The 23,578-nt window shown below is 37.5% G+C and overlaps 1 protein-coding gene across 6 annotated transcripts in view; it reads right to left on the reverse strand.

Annotated features, from left to right (window-relative positions):
- AGBL4 (AGBL carboxypeptidase 4) overlaps positions 1–21,437 on the reverse strand; it is a 1,081,794-nt gene extending 1,060,357 nt beyond the window's left edge. For 2 of the 6 annotated variants that reach the window (XM_088791130.1, XM_074334697.2), the window contains exon 1: positions 21,118–21,435. In XM_088791130.1, coding sequence (XP_088647256.1) covers positions 21,118–21,151 — 34 coding nt within the window. In that variant the 5' untranslated portion in view covers positions 21,152–21,435. Of the gene's footprint in view, positions 1–21,117 lie in introns of all 6 variants that reach the window. The other 4 variants (XM_088791131.1, XM_088791128.1, XM_088791129.1 and 1 more) reach the window with 4 other exon arrangements.
- Positions 21,438–23,578: the final 2,141 nt, after the last annotated feature.

Raw genomic sequence — 23,578 nt, forward strand, 5'->3', positions numbered from 1 at the left:
GGTGAGCTTTTTTGTGTTTGGTGTCATTCATCTAAAATATGTCAAGCACATATAATGTGTAAGATAACTGCAAATCCAAAAATGTCCATTGAGTTTATACCTTGTTAAAATACTATACAGGTACTAAGAACTTGAAGGTCATCTGATTTCTTACAATGTATCTTTTTAATTTGTTTAACAAATACTTATACTAGATGCTTAATACTGTACTAAGCACTTTGTAAATATTAACCCAATTAATTGTTAAAATAATCATAGGTAACTAGCCAGAATTTGAACTCAGGCAATCTAATTCTAGTTCATGCTCTTAACTACACAAATGACTGGAAAATGCATGCATAAATATAATCAAAATAATTAACCCCTTTTTTCTGTTTAATAATGAATCTGAGCTATACTTGGCTTTTTAATCATTTACTTCAAGGAAGTAATTTTTGATATTTATTTAAGAAAAGTACATATGAAGACTCAAAGGCAAGAAATTATAGTCCTTTGCTATATGCATATTTAGCTTACATAAAACAGTATGTCATCTGGGTGGTGAACACACAATGTGATATAGACAGATGATGTATTACAGAATTGTACGCTTGAAACCTATGTAATTTTACTAACCATTGTCATTGCAATAAATTTTCATTAAAAAATTTTTTTCCTTGCAAAAAACTAAAGTATGTCATCAATTTTATAAATACATTAAGAGCAAATATGAAAATACATCTATCTTTGAACAATATGAAGCTTCTTTTAAACAGTTTAGAACTAACTACAAAACCCGGAGGGAATAAAAATAGCTTGAACTTGTTCTCTAATTATTCTTTAATCAAGGATGCAATTCAAATCAAGTTTTTATCTACCCATTTATCTAGTCTTTTCCAAGCATACTATCTTGAGAATACCAACAGGCAGCTTTACTGTATTACTCTGGAGGGAAAGAGGAAATAAGAGAACTAAAAGGTCATTTTGTCAATTTCCTGCTAGGGCATTTTATTTCTCCTGTGTTTCCCAGGGCTTTGCCGAGCCACAGTAGAGACAGGGCCTCGCTAGAATGAACCTTTTCCCGTCAATAATATAGAGTGTTCTGGCAAAATGAAATACGTTGATGTATTTTTTTTTAATTGCTCCCACTGAAATTCTCAACTAAGTCTAGTATAAATGCACTGCCTCGTTCCTAAGTATACTGAAAGCAGTAATAGATATTGTGCATCAACATAAACTAATGGGTTAATTTCTCAAAAAACAGCAAACGACAGAGCTTTGAAGGAAGAGGAGGCAACACAAGTGCAGTTTAAATTTTAAAAAGGCTGATCTTTGGGAGAGCTGCAGCTTGATGCCCTGCCCAGGAGGAAAAGGCTCTGACGGGATAGCCCTAATGAAGTATGGTCTAGGTAGTAGGAACAAAGAGGGAACAAGCCCAGGAGAGGCATGTTACAGAGATAAGTAGCTTTCACAGTTTCACCTAGTCCTATACCAATAGTAATATCGTCTACAGCACAGGCTCAGTAGGCACTTTTATTTCTACTAGCTCAGGAGCTTGTTTCCTTTCCTCACAACATACAAAAGAAAGGACAGATATCTTCTCATAACTTTAGGACTTGCTCAAACAAATCCAAAAGTGACCTCAATGAACTGCCTGTAGCTATACCATTTACAAAAATATCAGAAATTCTCCTTTTTTGTTGTTAAATTTATTTTTCACAGTTGACATACAGTTTTATACTAGTTCCAGATATACAACATAGCAATTAGACATTTATACACCATACGAAGTAAGCCCCCCAATAAACCTAGTACCCACCTGACACCATACATAGTTATTACAATATTATTGACTCTATTCCCTATGCTGTACTTTACATCACCTTCACTAATTTTATAACTGGCAATTGGTACTCTTAATCGGTTTCATCTTTTCACCCATCCCCCTAGACCCCTCCAATCTGGCAACCATCAATTTGTTCTCTGTCTCTGTGAGTCTGTTTTATTTGTTTATTCTGTTTTCTATTTATTTATTTTATTTTATTTTAATTTATTGGGGTGACAATTGTTAGTGAAATTACATAGATTTCAGGTGTACAATTCTGTATTACATCATCTATTGTTTATTCTGTTTTTTAGATTCCATATATAAGTGAAATCATATGGTATTTGTTTTTCTTTGCCTGCCTTATTTCGCTTAGCATAGTACCCTCTAGGTCCATCCACATTGTCGCAAATGGCAAGATTTCATTCTTGTTTATGGTTGAGTAATAGTCCATTGTATATATGTACCACATCTTTTTTGTCCATTCAGTTATTGATGGACACTTAGGTTGTTCCCATATCTTCGCTATTGGAAATAATGCAGCAGTATACATAGAAGTGCATATATTTTTTGAATTACTGTCTTGATATTTCTTCAGATAAATACCCAGAACTCTGATACTGCTCTTAGCAATATTTTTTTAATCTATCTACTCGGGAAAGGGAAACAAAAGAAAAAATAAACATATGGGATTACATCAAACTAAACAGTTTTTGCACCACAAAGGAAATCATCAACAAAATGAAAAGACAACCTACTGAATGGGAGAAGATACTCACCACCGTATTAACACTGATACAGTGTTAATATATAAAATATATAAGGAACTCATACAACTTAACACCAAAAAAACAATCTGATTAAAAAATAGAGAACCTGAATAGACATTTCTCTAAGGAGGACATACAGACAGTCAACAGACACATGAAAAGATGCTCAACATGACTAATCATCAGGGAAATGCAAATTAAAACCACAATGAGATACCACCTCACACCTGTCAGAATGGCTATAATCAACAAATCAACAAACAACAAGTTATGTCTTCTTCACGATAAAAAAAAAACTTCTCTAATCTAACGGGGTCATTTGCAAACTAAATGAAATAAGCACACGTGAAAAATGTTTAGCACAAGGCAGGCTCTCAATAAATGTTTGTTTAAAAATCTACAAGCATTACACTCTCAAGATCCATCCATGTTGTCACAAATGTTCCTATATCATCTTTTCTTACCGCCGAATAGTATTCCATTGTGTATATATACTACAACTTCTTTATCCATTCATCTATCGAAGGACATTTTGGTTGTTTCCATGTCTTGGCCACCATAAACAAAGCAATGCTGAGCGAAATAAGTCAGACAGAAAAAGCAGAGAACCATGTGATTTCACTGATATGTGGTATATAAACCAAAAACAACAAAAGAACAAGGCAAACAAATGAGAAACAGAAACTCATAGACACAGACAATAGTTTAGTGGTTACCAGAGGGTAAGGGGGCTGGGGGGTTTGGGGTGGGAGATGAAGGTAAGGGGGATCAAATATATGATGATGGAAGGAGAACTGACTCTGGGTGATGAACACACAATGGGATTTATAGATGATGTAATACAGAACTGTACACCTGAAATCTATGTAATTTTACTAACAATTGTCACCCCAATAAATTTAATAAATTTAAAAAAAAAAGAAAAAAAAATCTACAAGCAAAACTCCAATGAAGCCAGGGAGATTTGGTACACTACCTAATGCAGACTACTATATGACTGCAATATTTACATGCAATAACCTTTCATTCATAAGACAGAATATTATGTAGCATATTAAAATCATCAATTATTAATATTTTGAGTCCAAAAGCCTTCATGCAATGTTATTAGAGCCAATATAATATGAATTTCCCTTATAGGATGTTAGTTTTAGTATATATTAAAAAACACACATATATAATTTTATATGTATGTTATTTCTTCCAATGATATCTGTACAAATAATTTTTCACATCTGCATATATGACATAAAATCTATTCTAGAAATGAATATATTGCAATTTTTATAATACTCAGAAATTGTATATACTCCACTTTTTCAAAATCTTTAAATAAATGATTCATTTTTATATTCAACTTACTCATTAAACAATATATATCTATATTTATATATGCAACCACACATACTTTCATTGCTTTTATCGACTCTCCTGGCTCTTTCCGAGTCAAGTCTCAAATTTCTAATTGCACCCTCACTCATCGTGTCCACGTGGATATCCCATTATTACCTCAAATTCAACATGTCTAAAATAATCTATCCTTTCCACAACAAAACCATTTCCTTCTTTGATTCTTCCATTTATGTCAGTGAATCCCCAAGTTTAAAAACTCAATGGTTTTTACCCCTTTCTCTCTCCTCTCTGGAAAGTTACCATATAAAAGGCACAGCAAAGGACTCTAAAGCCAACTGATGTGGATTACTCCTGTTTCTACTTCTTACTAGTTGTGTGAGTTTCAGCAAGTTATTATGCCCTTTCTGAACTTAAGGTTACATATCTATAAAAAATAGAAATTCATCTCACTTACCTTGCAGGATTCTGTAAGACTTAAATAAATGTATAAGAGGTACCCAATAAATAATCAGCACATATAAATATTGATAAAGCAACTTCTCTTTCTTCATCACATCCAGTCATCAAGAACTACAGATCCTTACGCTGAAGTGTACTCACCTCTTCTGGACCCTTCTTATTTAAATCCTCAAGTTCCAAGCTTCATCTAATTCTTTATCCCTCTTAGAGCAACGGCCACAAAAAAAGCCAGCCTGTCCAGAGGCCTCTGCTTACCTGGTAGACTAGCTCACAATAGCACTTAAACTCCTTCCATCAATTTGGAATCAAAGAACAGCTCACTCCAACCAAGGTCCTTCTGCCCACCTTCCAACACGCACCCACCTTCATCCCTATGGTGCTTTATGATTCCCTTAGGATTTTCTCAGAGTAACTTTGGTATAAATTCTCCACTGTCTCTACCTTTGTCTAATCACTCTGCCACCCAGCCTAGTTGCCCATGTCACCCTACCTTCTAACACTAATGTGATCTCTAGGACGGCAACTCATATAAATTCTCTTCAATGCTCCTATACTCTTCATTAAATGTCCCCACTACCTCATTACTCTAAAAATCTGACTCTCCCTAGATGGCACTATTCCTCTTGCAGTCCTCTTAAGAAGAGGCTGCTCATTTTTTCTTAACCTAGGATCTCTAAGATGAGAGGAGGAACAGTATTCTCAGTTCCATGTTTGCTTACAGATAGATCATTACTATTCCATCCATATTCAAAAATGCTTTCTCAAGTATCTTCTCCCATTCGGTTGGTTTCCTCTTTGTTTTGTTGATGGTTTCTTTTGCTGTGCTGAAGCTTTTTAGTTTGATATAGACCCATTAATTTATTTTTGCTTCTACTTTCCTTGCCTTTGAGGTCAAATTCATAAAATCCTCTCTGAACCCAAGGTACATAAGTTTAGTACCAATGTTTTCTTCTATGCAATTTATTGTTTCAGGTCTTATGTTTGGGTCTTTGATCCATTTTGAGCTAATTTTGGTACATGGTGACATAGCAGCCTAACTTCATTCTTTTGCACATGGCTTTCCAATTCTCCCAGCACCATTTACTGAAGAGGCTTTCTTTTCTCCATTGTATGTTTTTGGCTCCTTTGTCAAAAATTATCTGCCCATATATATGTGGATTTGTTTCTGGATTCTCAATTCTATTCCACTGGTCTGTGCATCTGTTTTTCTGCCAATACCATGCTGTTTTGATTATTATCACTTTATAGTATAAATTGAAGTTAGAGAGTGTGAGACCTCCAGCCTTGTTCTTTTTTCTTAGGATTCCTTTGGTTATTCAAGATCTCTTGTGATTCCATACAAATCCAATGATTTTTTTTTTGTTCTATTTACTGGATAAAGAAGATGTGGTACATATATACAATGGAATATTACTTGGCCATAAGATGAAATACCGCCATTTGCATCAAAATGGATGGATCTTGAGATTATCACGCTAAACAAAATAAGTCAGACAGAAAAAGTGGAGACCCATGTGGCTTCACTTATATTTGGGATATAAAACTGAAGGCAACAAACAAATAAGAAAAACAAACAAACAAAAACTCATAGACACAGACAATAGATTAATGGTTACCAGAGGGTAAGGGGGGAGGGGGGTGGTAGAAGTGGGGAGAGGGGTGGTAGAAGAGGGAAAAGGGGGTCAAACATATGGTGACGGAAGGAGAACTGACTCTGGGTGGAGAACACACACTGCACTATATAGATAATGTATTACAGAAATGTACACTTGAAACCTATATAATTTTACTAACCAATGTCACCCCAATAAATTAATAATTTTTTTAAAACAATGCTTTCTCTTTGGGAGGCCAAGCCATGAGGCCAAGCCAAATCACCCCGTCCCTACTGACAAAGAACTACTATAGAATTCCCTGTCACTCTTCACTGAGTGCTAGGAATACAATGATGAATAAGGCAAATATAAAAGCATGTTGAGTGGAATATATTAAGTTACATAAAATACATTAAAATTAATTTCACCTGTTTTTTTACATTTTATTGTGGCTACTAGCAAATTTAGAATTACGTATGTGGATCACTAATCTATAATTTTCCATTCCAAAGTCTAGACTTCAATGAAAGAGGAGGATAGTTGAATATGTATTTGGAATTCAAACTCTACTTTACCCCCCTCTGTAGCTTTGATAGTCTTTACCCTTCTAACCAAACCTATTCTACCTTCTACCTATACCTATTCTACTCCTGAAAAATGGGTTTACTTACTCCTAATATACCGCATGCATTTGTGCCTCTTCCTATCCAGAAGACCCTTTCCCTTCTCACCCAATAGCTCTTATCATAGTGTGGTATTCATTAAAATACTTGCTGCCCTGCCCTATGGCAGGATTACACATCTCACTCTGTCAGTTTCAGGCTGGTTGTAAGACTTGAACAGAAATGTTAGTAGAAGTGACATGTGCCACCAAGGAGAAACTTTGATAAGAACAACTGCTTGGTTCCAATATGGTCTTTTTCCCTCTTGCATGAGACCAGCAATATCCCAGACAAAAGCTGCTCCATCAGCCTGGGTCCTGACATAAAGATATGGAACAAATCTATAGCTGACCCACAGTGGACATGTACTGGAACAATAAATAATCTTTGTAGTTGTAAACCCCTGGGATTTTTGACTCATTTATTATCATTGTATAACTTAGCCTAAACTGGTTAATATGTCATATCCTTTTACCATAGTCATTCCCATTTTTTAAGATCTATCTTAAGCATCACTATTTCCATAAAATTTTCCCTGATCAGTTTAGTCCTAAATTATGTTTCCTCTTCTAAATTCCTAGAGTCCTGCTATACCACTTTTTTGGTAACTCCATTCTATTCTTGTTTTGAATATTACTATTCAAATTTCAATCATGTATAATTGCTTAATGGCTGCTAACATCACAAAAACAGACAGATACTATACCCCTCAAAGGATATACATAAAACCTCTCTGAAACAGTCTTGGGGGAAAAAAGGAGCCCAAACCCAATCATTTATAGGAAATATAGAAAGCAGTAGAATGTATTGAACTATACCATGGGAAAGCAGTCGACAAAATCCAGGAAAACAATAAGGTTTCTTCAAACAAAAATACTGCAAGGGGAAAAGAAGAATGACGATGAAATAAACAAAAACTAACTGGATATTTGATATTAAGGAATTATCATTATTTGGTATATTATATATGTTTGGTATGATTGTATATGTGTATGTTAGTGTGATATATATATGAACAGTATGTGTCTTTTAGAAGTGTATATTGAAAATTTTATGGAGTAAATTATGTATCATTGATATGCTTCCAAACAGTCCTAGGGAAGGAGAGTAAGAAAGACAAGTGGAGCTGGTAATTGTTGAGCTTGGATGATGGGTACACAGTTCTTATACTATCCTTTCTATTTCTGTATATGTTTGAAATTTTCCATGATATAAAGGTTATTTTAAATGGCATTAAGAACTAGCCAAATAATATAACTTACATATAGTTTATATCCAAAACTACCTAAGTATAGTTGGCCCTTGAACAACACAGGATTAAACTGTATGGGTCCACTTATAAGTGGATTTTCTTTCAATAAATACATAGAGTCAAAATTATACGTGGATTTTTTACTGTGCAGGGGAGGGGGGTGCCCCTAGTCCCCCATCTTGTTCAAGGGTCAACTGTACTAGCTTTATAAATATGCTGACCTTATAAGGTTATATGACCCTGAGATAAAACCTTATAATATAGAAGAGTGCCTTCTTTAAAGGTGGAATAAAGGAGAACATAAACTTACCTCTCTGGTGGGTTTTTATCAACTTAGCCAACCAGAAAGAAAATATACATATTCATAATAATATAAGTAACTATGTGTATGTGTGTGTGTGTGTGTGTGTGTGTGTCTGTATAAACATAATGAGGATCTAAAACAGGGTGCAAATTTTATGGGCTATGTAGGTAGCACCAAATGAGTGAAGTAGACTGAGAACAAGAAAATTAAGGAAAAGAGAGTGAGTGGTGGTAACTGTGTCATACTAGAAAGCCTTTACCCTCTTCTAAGCGTGGCACTAGCTACTCAGGTCCAGCCAATAGTGCACATCCAGCAATGTAGGCACAATTTTGACAAGTCTCCTGAATTTCCAAGAGAAGGCAGAAATTCATACCTTTATGTGACATCTCCCTATGTTTAAACAATTGACGATCAATCTAATTTAATTAATTTCTTGTTTATATGCCTCATAAGCCCAACAAAATATATCTGATAGCTTGATCCATACCCTGTGCTGCCAATTTGCAACCACTGGTCTAAGAAAAACTTAATATGGCTAATGTAATGGAGAGAGGTGTATTTCAGCTATTTCCCAATAGCAAGAATTTATTTTGTTGACAGCCATTGAGATGAGAGAAGAAAGACTTCATCTGATTCATTGCAACCTCTAATGTTCCTGTTGTGTATATAAATTATTAAAGGTAAGTTCTTTGTGAGCAGTTGTTATTTACTCCTCTCTCTTATCCCAAAACAAAGCTCTACTAAACTAGTCTCTGGTAAAATTAATTGGAAAGAATGATCACAAGCTTCAGTTTGAGTAGGTGAGTCAAACAGACCAAAGAAAAATGGTTTTACCTTTAGCTTATAGTATATCCAGTGTATGAAAAGACACACTACCCCTACATCAGTCATATTTATTTGAGCCCATTACTCTGTCCTAGTTCTGACTCATCACCATAGAGGTTGTCCACAAAGGAATTAACTGTGCAGGAGTGGTGGGTAAGAGACAGAAAAGACCACCAGACGCCTTTCACCTTAATGCTACCACCTTTTGATTAATAGGGTATCCATTACAGGAAGGTAAGAGCCTCAAGTTCCTTATGTTCCTACATTCAGTATGGAAGCCAAATTTAAAATTTTTAAATCTTATTATAATTAAAAAATAACAATTGAAGTTACATTCCCAAGACTCAAAGAAGCCAACGTGGAGAGAAATGGGAGGTTCGGCTCACAAATCCAGTTAGACATTCACCTTACCCACTATTGTCTTGCGCCTGATAAAAAATTTCCTGATAAACTTGTAAGGGAAAATGTGCAAAATTTGGAAAGATGTACACAAAATAACTTGAAAATAAGTAAGAATGGATAAGTGTGATTCAAATAAAGCTTAAACACTTTGAAATAAGTCTCTTTATTTAAATTCCACATAACTATTTACATTTTTCAAAATGACTAATTAAAACTTGCAAGGCAAAGAGAAAGATAGATTCAGAATTAAGAAATGTGGTAATTCCCTGATGCATCCAAGGATTGCTTTACTTTTCATCAGAAGCAGTTTTCTCAGATGCAGAAAACTAATACGAATAAAATATGAATTTTAAGCCCTGATTTATCATTTCTTAAACTGAAGTATTTAAAAGTCAAACTTGATTTTTAGAAATTCCATATACATAAGTATTTTTTAAATTCTAATTCCTAGACTGTTTCTTCTCTTTGGCACTAAATATTCATAATACTCAAGGTAGTTGGAAATAATACGCAGCACATCCACTTTAGCCCCGAAATACTTGAGAACCAGAGACTTCTACTGGCCTGCCAGACAGATTACAACCAAGTAATTAAAAAAAGGACAATGGTAAAAAGTAAAAATTATCATATTCCCATATGGTAAACACCATCAATATATTATTGCAAGTTTTCACAGTTGCAATACTTTTTTATAATCAGACAAATCAAAATCAGCTAAGAAAACTTTTTCCCTTAAATCAACACTGAAATTAACACTCCATTACTGAAATTTTAATAAAAATATTCTGAAACTCACATAACACTGTGCTATTCCAATGACTTGAAGACAAAGCTGTGACTTTCTTAAGACTATGTATGCATTTTTCTGACTTTCTTAATGCATATAGTTTTCTAGTGTCTTTCATTGAAAGTGACACTGAGCCAAAATACTGAAACTGAAGCCAAATGCAACATTCACAGAGCTCAGAAATACAGACATTATTAGATTTCCTTAGAAGAAATAACTACATGAGTGCCATGGAAACGAAAGGTGTTTCTGTCCCAATACTTTTAGGATCTTTAATAAAGCTATGGGCTGATGTTACAGAAAAAATAAAACAACAAAAAATAATTTGAAGAGGAATAAAATTGTGTAAGTCCACATTCCCTTTTCCACAATTCCAAATTCTCTAAATCTCTAAAAACAGTAATATTTTTTTAAAACTTTGGAGCCAAAACTAACTTGAAAGCAAAACTTAACCTAAATTGATGTGAAGCTATTTATAATTTTTATTCGAATAGTGTGAACTTTATATTAACATGTGTGATTACAGGGTATTCACCCCATACCATATTGGAGTAGTATATAATCGACAATACATATGATGTATTTCCTATCCATAATAAAAAAAAAAATCTGAATTCTGAAATATGTTTGCATCCAAATAAGGGATGGTAGACATGACATGGGTTTTCTCTTCTTTTAAAGATGATTTTGAGAGTGACATCATCAAAATGGCGGCGTGAGTTGGGCCTCTGGAGGTCTCCCCTGGAATTTACAACAAATTGAAGAGCTATAACTCCACAAAGGATTCCCTGCACAGCAGACAGGCAAGACGAAGAGACTCACTACTGAATTCACCTAAAGGTGGGCAAATTGCATGAGTAGGGGAGGAGGGAAGGGAGAAGTGCGGAGATGGAGCCACGTGGGCGGAGGACACAGACCTAGCTCAGTGCTCCAAGCTCGCTGCATCCCGTAACTAACGCAGCTGTGGGAGAAGGAAGAACACGAACTTCTAGGGCTTCGTTTATGGCCCACGCAGCTGAAGGGACACCATATAACACGGCTAAACCCAACACTCATGGCAGAGATCTCGGAGCAAAGACTGAGGGAAGAAGGCTGAAAATGGTGGTTTAAGCCCTCCCTGCCGAGCAGAGAATGGAAGCCTTAGGCACTGAAACTAGCTGCCCCCTCCCCACCCTCCCAGAGCTCACCCCGCTCCCACAAGCCCAGAACTAGAAGCGGAACAGTAGCAGTGTCAGATCAAAACAACAGAATATTTGCAGTTCTGAGAACTGTGGTCGCAGACACAGATTTGCAGCCCAACTAAATCCGCAAAACGACAGGAGCTGTGGAAGCAGGACCGGCTGTGGTGGTGGTCGCCGCCATTGCTCTGGGCCAGAATAATGGGCATACCAGAAGGGGACGAAAAGGAGAAGGGAACAGAGAGTATACTCAAACAAATACTCGATGAGAACTTCCCAAACTTGTGGAAAGAACTGGATCCTTGAATCCAAGAAGCAAATAGAACATCTAATTACCTCAACTCCAACAGGCCTTCTCCAAGGCACATGTATTGAAGCTGTCAAAAATCAATGACAAAGAAAGAATCCTCAAAGCAGCCAGGGAAAAGAAGTCGGTAACCTACAAAGGAAAGCCCATTAGATTATCATCAGATTTTTCAGCAGAAACTCTACAAGCCAGGAGGGAGTGGAACCAAATATTCAAACAATCGAAAGAGAGAAATTATGAGCCAGGAATAATATACCCAGAAAAGATATTCTTTAGATATGAAGGAGGAATAAAGACCTTCCCAGACATACAGAAGCTGAGGGAATTTTCTAATACACGACCTGCACTACAAGAAATACTAAAGGAGGTTATTTGACCACCATCAACAGGGACAATTTGTGGCAACCGAAACATAAAAAGGGGGAGAGTAAAGGCCTGAACCGGAACATGGGAATGGAGAAAGTAGGCATGCTGAAAAAAATGGAATACTCTAAATATCAACCTTTCTTTTACATAAACTTAATGGTAACCACTCAAAAAAAAAAAAATCCAGAACTGAAATATATACTGTAATTAAAGAAGAAACAGAGGGAAACATCATAGACTACCACCACACAGAAATAATAGACAAAAACAAAAAGGCAAAGAGAAAATGGAGACACAGTCTTAACAAAAGCTAAAGACAGAATGATAGGAAATCCTCACATATCAATAATCACCCTAAATGTAAATGGACTGAACTCACCAATAAAAAGGCACAGAGTAGCAGATTGGGTCAAAAAACTAAACCCAACCATATGCTGTCTCTAAGAGACACATCAGAGCTACAAGGACAAGCATAGACTCAAAGTGAAAGGGTGAAATTGACACTCCAAGCAAATGGTATCCAGAGAAAATCAGGTATATCCATACTGATATCAGATGAAACAGACTTCAGGGTGAAAAAGGTAACAAGATACAAAGATGGACATTTCATAATGGTAAAGGGGACTATATAACAAGAAGACATAACAGTCATCAATATTTATGCCCCCAATCAGGGAGCACCAAAATATACCAAGCAACTACTAACAGAACTAAAGGGAGAAAACGACCAAAACACAATTATACTAGGGGACCTAAATACATCATTGACAGCTATGGATAGATCATCCAAACGGAAAATAAATAATGAAATAGCAGTCCTAAACGACACATTAGACGAAATGGACATAATTGACATTTATAGAGCACTTCATCCTAAAACATCAGACTATACATTTTTTCTAGTGTACATGGAACATTCTCAAGGAGAGACCATATATTGGGACATAAAATTAGCCTCAGCAAATTTAAGAAGATTGAAATCATACCAAGCATATTCTCTGATCACAAATCTTTGAAACTGGATATCAACTACAAAAAGAAAGCAAGAAAAACCACAAATACTTGGAGATTAAACAACATACTCTTAAAGAACGACCGGGTCAAAGAAGAAATTAGAGGAGAGATCAAAAGATACATAGAAACAAATGAGAATGAAAATACATCCTACCAAAATTTTTGGGATGCAGCAAAAGCAGCTTTAAGAGGGAAATTTACATCATTACATGCCTATCTCAAAAAACAAGAAAAATCCCAAATAAATAACCTCATGTTACACCTTAAAGAATTAGAAAAAGAAGAACAAATGAAACCCAAAGTCAACAGAAGAAAGGAAATAACAAAAATCAGAGCAGAACTAAATGAAATAGAGAACAAAAAGACAATAGAAAAAATTAATGTGACAAAGAGCTGGTTCTTTGAAAATATTAACAAAATTGACAAACCCTTGGCTAGACTCACTAAGACAAAAAGAGAGAAGACACTAATAAACGAAATCAGAAATGAAAAAGGGTAAGTTATCGCAGATGCCACAGAAATACAAAGGATCATCCTAGAATACTATGAAGGACTATATGCCACCAAATTCAATAACCTAGAAGAAATGGACAAGTTCTTAGCAACATATAGCCTTCCTAGGGTGAACCATGAAGAACTGGAAAATCTAAACAGACCGATCACCAGGAACGAAATTAAATCAGTCATCCAAAACCTTCCCAAAAGCAAAAGTCCGGGACCAGATGGCTTCATGAGTGAATTCAACCAAACCTTCAAAGAGGATCTAATACCAATCCTGCTCAAATTTTTCCAAAAAATTGAAGAAGAGACAGTACTCCCTAACTCATTTTATGAAGCCAACATTACCCTGATACCAAAACCTGGTAAGGACAACACAAAAAAAGAAAACTACAGACCAATATCTCTGATGAATACAGATGAAAAATCCTAAACAAAATTCTAGCAAATTGAATGCATTAAAAAGATTATTCATCACGACCAAGTGGGGTTCATCCCAGGGGCACAAGGATGATACAACTTCCGCAAATCCATCAATGTGATACATGACATAAACAAAATAAAGGACAAAAATCCTATGATTGTATCAATAGATGCAGAAAAAGCATTTGACAAGATACAACATCCATTTATGATTAAAACACTTAATAAAATAGGAATAGAAGGAAAATACCTTAACATAATAAAAGCTATATATGACAAACCCTCAGCTAATATCATAATTAATGGTGAAAAACTGAAGCCCTTTGCTCTGCGTTCAGGAACACAACAGGGCTGTCCCCTATCACCTCTGCTTTTCAACATAGTGTTGGAAGTCCTTGCCAGAGTAATCAGGCAAGAGAAAGAAATAAAAGGCATCCAAATTGGGAATGAAGATGTTAAATTGTCACTCTTTGCAGATGACATGATGCTATATATAGAAAACCCTACAGACTCCACCAGAAAAGCTATCAGAAACAATCAACGAATACAGTAAAGTTGCCGGCTACAAAATCAACGTACAAAAGTCCATACCCTTCCTATATACTAACAATGAAATCTCAGAAAAAGAAACACAAAAAACAATTCCTTTTGCAATTGCAGCAAAAAGAATAAAATACCTAGAAATAAACTTAACTAAGGATGTGAGAGACCTATGTGCTGAAAACAATAAGACATTTTTAAAAGAAATTGAAGACACAAAGAAATGGAAAGGCATTCTGTGTTCGTGGATTGGAAGAATCAACATAGTTAAAATGGCCATGTTACCCAAAGCAATATACAGATTTAATGCAATCCCCATCAAAATCCCAATGGCATTTTTTAAAGAAATAGAACAAAAAATCATCAGATTTGTTTGGAACCACAAAAGACCCCAAATAGCCAAAGCAATCTTAAGAAAAAAGAACAATGCTGGAGGTATCACGCTCCCTGACTTTAGCTTGTATTACAGGGCAACAATAATCAAACAGCATGGTATTGGCAGAAAAACAGACACATGGACCAATGGAATAGAATTGAGAACCCAGAAATAATACCACATAAATATGGACAGATAATTTTTAACAAAGAAGCAAAAAACATACAATGGAGAAAAGACAGCCTCTTCAATAAATGGTGCTGGCAAAATTGGAAAGCCACGTGCAAAAGAATGAAACTGGATTGCTATCGGTCACCATGTACCAAAATTAATTCAAAATGGATCAAAGACTTAAGCATAAGACCTGAAACAACAAACTGCATAGAGGAAAACATAGGTAATTTAAATAATTAAAAAATACAAAAAAACAACAAAATAAAAAAAAGGAAAACGTAGGTACTAAACTTATGGACCTTGGGTTCAAAGAGCATTTTATGAATTTGACTCCAAAGGCAAGGGAAATAAAAGCTCAAATAAATGAATGGGACTATATCAAACTTAAAAGCTTCTGCACAGCAAAAGAAACCATCGACAAAATAAAGAGGCAACCAACTGAATGGGAGAAGATTTTTGCTAACAGTGCCTCTGATAAACGGCTAATGTCCAAAATATACAAGGAACTCATGAAACTCAACAACAGAAAACAAACAACCCAATTGAAAAATGGGCAGAGGACCTGAAGAGACATTTCTCCAAAGAGGACATACAAATGGCAAATAGACATATGAAAAAATGCTCAACATCACTAATCATTAGAGAAATGCAAATCAAAACCACAATGAGATATCACCTCACCCCAGTCAGAATGGCTATCATCAACAAGACAAATAATAACAAGTGTTGGAGAGACTGTGGAGAAAAAGGAACCCTCATACACTGTTGGTGGGAATGGAGACTGGTGCAGCCGTTATGGAAGGCAGTGTGGAGGTTCCTCAAAAAATTAAAAATAGAATTGCCATATGACCCAGCAATCCCTCTCCTGGGTATCTACCCAAAAAATCTGAAAACATTTAGATATAAAGACACGTGTGCTCCAATGTTCATTGCAGCTTTGTTTACGGTGGCCAAGACATGGAAACAACCAAATGCCCTTCGATAGATGAATGGATAAAGAAGTTGTGGTATATATACACAATGGAATACTATTCGGCAGTAAGAAAAGGTGATATAGGAACATTTGTGACAACATGGATGGATCTTGAGAGTATAATGCTAAGCGAAATAAGTCAGACAGAAAAAGCAGAGAACCATATGATTTCACTGATATGTGTGGTATATGAACCAAAAACAACAAAATAACAAGACAAACAAATGAGAAACAAAAACTCATAGACACAGACAACAGTTTAGTGGTTACCAGAGGGTAAGTGGTTACCAGAGGGTAAGGGTGGTAGTTGAGGGTGAAGGGGATCAAATATATGGTGATGTCAGGAGAACTAACTCCGGGTGGTGAACACAAAATGTGATTTATAGATGATGTAACACAGAATTGTACACCTAAAATCTATGTAACTTTACTAACAATGGTCACCCCAATAAACTTTAATTAAAAAAAAGATGATTTTACTAATAAGCCTTTAGGAAAAGGCACACAAACACCAACAAACACAAACACACAAGCATACCGAGCATATACCAACTAAGCTATCATTTCTTTAGGGGTGTCACATTGTGCAGTTTCCATAACTTATCTCTAATTCTCACCAGAAAAGTAGGTGTTACTATCCCTAATTCACAAATAAGGAAACTAAAGCCAAAAAGGCTTAGCTATTTTGCCCAACTACTAACTAAAGACAGAAAACATTATTCTCATTACTAAGGCTTTATAAAATTTCAAGATTCTGCCTACAGATGATTTCAAATAACATTAAAATTGCTTTTTTTTAAGGACTCATTTATTTCACAAAGGAAGTTACCTGTATCAAGGTATAGGCCTTTTTTTTTTTTAATTTATTGGGGTGACAATTGTTAGTAAAATTACATAGATTTCAGGTGTACAATTCTGTATTACATCACCTATAAATCCCATAGGCCATTTTAACAGACTGCGTCAGTCTAAATTTTCTGGGCTATATGGGCCTCCACAAAAGTAACAAACTTGGCAATATAGGAAAACAAATTATTTTACCAGGTAATTCAAACAAAAGCTTTTTTATGATAGTTGGAAAGGAAGGAGGGGAATCTGAGAAACTGAAGAAGGTGCCATCTAGCCTGAGGCTAAGACTCTTACATTTACTTAACTATAAGGTTTCTTTCCTATTATTAATAGTCAAAATTGTTGGAAGGGAAGAAAAATTCTGACACTCACATCCTGATTTTAAAGTACAATATTTAAAAGAAGGAACTTCCTTTTGCCAACCTCACCTTCTTACAGAGTTATCTGCATGCTTGGAAAAAAAAGAAGTGTCACAAATGTCCCTTCACTCCTTCAAGAAATTCCTCACAATCTACATCATAGAAGACATGTCCCATGAACATAGTTCAGATAACAATTCTACATGCTCCAAAACTTGGTGTCCACCTTTCTTCTGATAGCAAATTAATCATATCAATGAAGAAAAATTTTTTAAAAGAATGTCTAATATTAACTACTGTATGTTTAAACCTTGCTTTTATATGTAAAGTATATGTAATACATATATTTTATATTCAAGCTTCAGGGAAACTAAAGAAATATCATTTATTGGGCTCTTCATATATATATTATCTCTAGTATTCACAACTATCCTGTAAATATCATCCTCGTTTTACAGATGAAGAAACTGAAGATCAGAATATTTGAATCCAACATCCACATCTAGTAAGTTACACAAACAAAATTTAAACAAGGATCTAAGCCCCAGTTCTTTCCACTTCACCATTGTTAATGTATGCTTAGATTAGAATAGTATTTCCTATAGAGCACGAATTTTCATCGGGGCTATTATTTCTTCAGTATGTAATATGTTGCAATACAAACAGAAAGGCAAATAATAAATCTAGATAATGCTAAAATAACTAAAACACTACAATCTTACACTAATGTACAGGTCTTGAGCAAGCTGCTTAAGTTCTGTTCCAAAATTTCCTCACATATTAAGTAGACACAATACCTTAGAGAGTAGTTAGAATGCTGAAGTAAATTAAGATATATAAAGCACTTAGTACAATGTGTGGCACATAATAAACACCCCATAAATGTTAGCTATTGCTGTTAAGATGAGAAATTACTAGATGGACATATTTTGTACCAGATGACTCCAGACAGCAATAGCTGGACACCTAATCCAAAGGCAGTTAATCCTACACTGGCTTGTGTTCCAAGACATGATCCAGTGGGAAAAGCTGATGTGTGTCAATCAGACTCTCTCTCGGGAATCTGAATTAAGAGACAAAGATTGAGCCAGTTAATAGGGATTCAGAAGTTAAATGATTTGGCTCCTACCTTGATCAATTTTCTCTCAAGGTTACCAACGATGCTAAATATATTCCTAAATCTAGTTTTTCAGTCATCTTTTTACATCACTTGGCAGCATTCAATCTGTTGAGTATTCCATTTATCTTGAAACATTCTCTTGGTAGTCCTCTTGTCTCTCTGGTTGTAATTTCTCAGTCTCTTTGGAAGGCACTGAAATATTGCAGCTACTCAGCATTTCATCCCAGGCCTCTTCTCCCCACACTCTACTCTCCCTCTAGGCATCCCACACTTATGACTTCAGTAATTATCTCTATGCCAGCTCAGCCTTTTCTTGCAAATTCAACTGCCTTGTCAATCTCTCCACTTATTTGGATATCTCAAAGACTCCGCAGACTCCTTATGTCCAAAACCAAACTCATGCTCTTCCCTCTCAAACATAGCCAAGATCCCTTCCAATGCTCCCTATCTCCATAATGGTACCACCAAGTATCCAGTTACAAAAATTAGAAAACTAGAAGCATGCCTTGATACTTCTTTCTCCCTCATTCCCATCTTTAACTGAATCCTATTAATTTTAGCTCTTAAATATTTCTCAATTCTCTCCATCTCCACTGCTACCTTCTAACAAGTCTCTATACCCACTTTTGTATCTTCTGTACTCTCACACTGTAGCCAGAGTTATTTTTTTTTTCTAATCATGTCATTCTCCTACTTTAAAAGCCCTCAATCGCTTCCTATTATTCTTAGGATCTTTGACCAAACTGTTTACCATAGCCTGTAAGGCCCTGCAAGATCTGCTTCAGCTTACCTCTTTTCTCCTCCTTTTGCCCTACATGCAGACACATTTGTCTCATTTTAGTTCCTTAAACACAGCACATCATATTTCCTACTACCTTGGGGTCTTTGCACATGATTTCCGTCTGCCTAAATCACTCTTTGCTCTTTTCTTCATTTATACAATCTATTATAACTAGTTAAAATACCGCTTCCTCAGAGAAAGCTTCTTGAACCTCTAGACAATATCAGGTCATTCAGTTATTCATTTAACCAATATTTATTAATAACCTACTCTATACCAGGTGCAGTTTTAGACATGTGGGATTGGTAAATACAAAAAAAGACCCTTGCCTTCATGGATATTACATTCTAGTGCAAGAAGATAGGCAATAAACAATAAAAATAATAAGTAGATTTAATAATTTATTTGAAGTCAGTAAGTCTATGGGGGAAAAAAAAGAATAAGGTAAGAGAATCACAAGCAAAGAGTTTCCAGTGATTAACTTGGTTCCTGGCATACAGTTGGCACTCAATAAATATTTGTGGAGTGGATGAACAAACAAAGGAATAAGCATGTTCAAGGTATGAGAGAGCTTAAACTATGAAATGAGTAGAGGAAATACTTGTTGGAAGAAACAGATGCCATGAGAGAAAGAGAAACCATGCAGGTCTTGAGAATGGTCTCTTGAACCATTCTTGGTGGCTTCATGCAGTTTCCAGTTCCAGTCACTGCATGGTCTTACCATAACCATCACCTCCCTCCCCCAACCACCAAGGACTGGATAATTCAAGTGGGTCACTCTTGCAACCAAAATACCTAATAAGGACATACATACAAAATTATGTATACCACTTCTGTCACCAATGCCACATATACCCCCAAAGCCACTGCTTTCTACATACACACAGATATCACTTGTATTGAGGCTCCAGTTCTTCACTCCCCAGAAGAACTTTAAGGACAAACTCCCTCCCACATACACAGGACTGTAAAAAACGTTGCTCTCACTTTGCGAGGTATATAAATGTCTCATAACTATGTTGTTTTGTACACGTGAAACTAGAAAAAAGAAGAAACTTTGCTCTCTTCTATCTTCTATGGCCCTGTTAAGACCCTTAGTTCACTATCTCTCCAAGCCTAGCCATACCCACAAGAGGGTCCCCTCAGGAATAGGATCCTGGGTCTCCCTTCCTGTCATTCTCCTTACACCTTAAAGACTATCTTCCCCTCATAGATATGTGCATATACACCTCCTCATGATTCTGAATGACCTTCAAGATCACTGATGCCACATACATCACACTAGGCTCTAGCCTCCCTTGGCAGGGTTTAGAAGGACTGAGGCTCTGAGTGTCCCCTTAAGCTTCTTGTCCTGTCACGGACCATTTACAAGTGAGGATTTGTATACTTTCTCTATGACCAGAGGTGACACTAAGGCACTATACTTCCTCAAAACACAAATACTTGGTGTATATCCCCCTACCATGGCACTGCCTGATATTAAAGTAACACTCCTCTTACACACACCTGCCTCCTCAGAATCCGAGCCCCTCTCCCCCAGACTATGCCTTTTTAGGGAGTCTCACCCCCACCCCCGCATTCCTACAGGATTGTGTACACCCTCTCTGTCACACAGCCTGCCCTGAAGATGGGCCCCCATCACAGGTGCCCTCAGGACTGAAGTCCTGTGTCTTCCCTGGAGTCCTAGCCCTTTCGGGGCCCATGTTCATTCAGGAGTGTGCGCACTCCCCCATACACCCCTGGGCCACCGGGATTCCGAGGTCCCTGACCGCTGCTCAGAGGGGTACGCACCTCCCTTGACCCCTGACCCCGAGGTCATAGCCCCACCGCGCAAACTCCCAGGGACGACTCCTCAGGAGCAGGGCCATGCTCAGCTCCCCTGTCGCCTCAGGCCCAGGACAGCCGTGCAGCCTCAGGGCTTCCCCTGGTCGACCGCCCCCACAGACCTGCCTCCGGCGCCGTTTGGATCCGCTCCGCCATTTTTTGTTGTCCCTCCGCCTCTGAGCCCACGCGAAAATCGCTGGGCAGTGGGGAACGCCTGATGGGCTCTGCCGGCTGACAGAAGCTCCCTCAGGAAGACGCGGCGAGACGGTTGCCGGGGCAACTGGCAGCCGGCGCGCTGGCTACCGGCGCGTGGCCCGGGGGCTGAGGGGAGGGATAGGAGGGAGGTGCGTCCGAGGCCCCGCCCCCTCCGCGCGGGCACCCTCAGGGCCCTGGCGCCTGCGGGGCTGGAACTCCCTGGCGCTGCTCCCCGGCTATCTGACCAGTGCGTCCTGCCAACTGAGCATGCTCAGCTGCCCCTGAGGCGCCAGGACCAGGTCTGCTGGGATGGCCTTCTTCTGCCACCTACGAGGGTCGTCGTGCTGACCATGGAACTGGATGGGCTGACTTTTCTGTGGCTGGTATTCAACTTTGAGAGCTTGGGACAGGTTTCTGGATTTCCCAGCACTTCTTCCCACGGTGTGCCTGGCCTGGTGCAAGTGCTGGCTATCTTCAACTGAAATGCCCTGAAAATCAGTAATTCTGTGCCCATCCCACCCCAAACACGCAGAGGCCCAACGGGTCGGACTCCTCGCTCCTCTACAACCGCACTAACCCCCAACTTTAGAAATGGCTTCTCTTTTGCAGGTGTATTTCTCCTTATACCGAGGATGCCCTTTCCCACCTCTCCGTGATAAATTCACTACTAACTTCCAAGTCCAAGCTAGAAGGTTACCCTTTCCTGAGCGTCTCTATCCTCCCCACAGTCCCCTGTGTATCCCTGTCCTGACACTTAACAATACTTAGTGCATGATTTACTTCTCTTTTCCTCTATTGACCATGAGCTCCCCTGATGCCCGGGGTCTGTCTCTTCATCTTCGTATACTCCATAATACAGCATAGTGCTGTTACAGAGTAAATGCTCAGTAAATGTTTGTGGAATGAAAAATGATTTCTAAATTCACTACTGCACATTCCTATCAGTTTTACTGAGCCCTTAATTTTTTAACAAGTATCTTGCTAGGTAGCCCCTACTCCTGAAAGGGCTCACAGAAAAAGGAAAAGAGACACTGGCTTTGAAAGAGGTATTCCAAGTGCTACAGGATCATAGAGATGAAACTCTAAGTGAGAGGGGCAGGGGGCGTAATCAGCTGTGTGCCAGGCAGAGGGAGTACCATGAGCCAAGGCACAGAGTGTGTGAATCAGTGGTAAAACTACAAAAAGTCCAGTATGACTAGAGCACAAACCACACAGGGAAAAGTGTTGTCTCCAAACTTTGTCTCCGAAGAAGTTTCTGTATAGTTAAGTAGTGTCTTCATTTTGGTTCCCCAGAAGCAGAGCCTGAGGCAGGGACTTGGGTGCTGCTGGTAATTTCTTTGGGGGGTAAGTCCATAAATCAGAAGTGAAATGGAGAGAGTCAAAGAAGGAAGGGGGAAAAAAGGCCAAGAAAAATGTGTGTTATTGAACTGATTGCTTTAGTTGACTACTGGGCCTAATCTCGCTGGAGACCCTCTGAAGAACCATATAGAATGTGCCTCAGCATTGTCCCACTAAAGAACAAGGAAGCTGGGTCATTTACCTCTTAATTCCCATCCCTGCTGGCTGAAGATTACCCTCCATTCCCCAGCTTAAAAGCTTTCACATATCCTGGTTATGCTTGCCCAGGGCTAAGCAGCCTTCTAGAATTTGAGAGAAAGACTTGAGACAGAAAAGTAGAGGGACCAGAAAGCTTTTGGGGTTGGTTGCTGGCAATGTGAATGAAATTCTTCATTCACCTGCACTAAAATTTTCTATAGAAAGTTACGTGATAATGACCATCAGAAATATCCCTCACATTAAAGCAGTTTAAAATTCACAAGTCATGTCAACACAACCATCAAGATAAAAAAATACAAGCTTTGACAAATCAATCCTAATAAATGGTTATGAGGGCTGTAGGAATTCCAGTGTAGGAGGGGTCACTGAGGGCTGAGGAGAACAAATTCATTAAATACAGGAAGATGGACAAAAGGAGTATGAAGATTCAGGTTCTACTCAATTTCTGACCATATAGCTTTATAATCTTGGGCAAATCATTTACAGTCATTGAGCCTCTGTTTCCTTTTTCAACAAATGGAGACCAAGACCCTGCCTAACCACAAAGAGTGCTCTAAGTTACAAATGGGGTCATAGACTAAAATGCATTTGACAAGTATAAATCCAGTAAATACAGAACCCAACACATTTTAGAATAATTCACTTAAACATTCCTTGATTTCTCTTCTGAGGCAGTCTCTGAGCAGATGTTGGAGATAAAGAGGTGAATATAACACTGTCCATGGATTTTAAGCTCACAGTCCATAAGGGAAAAGATTTAATCAGTAATTAAAACCCAGCATGATCAATGTTCTGATAGGAGAAAGCATGCGAGGTTGTGGGAGCCCAGTA

The sequence above is a fragment of the Rhinolophus sinicus genome, chromosome 14 (assembly GCF_057876585.1).
Source record: "Rhinolophus sinicus isolate RSI-liver-muscle chromosome 14, RSI-T2T, whole genome shotgun sequence".
NCBI classification, from domain to species: domain Eukaryota; kingdom Metazoa; phylum Chordata; class Mammalia; order Chiroptera; family Rhinolophidae; genus Rhinolophus; species Rhinolophus sinicus.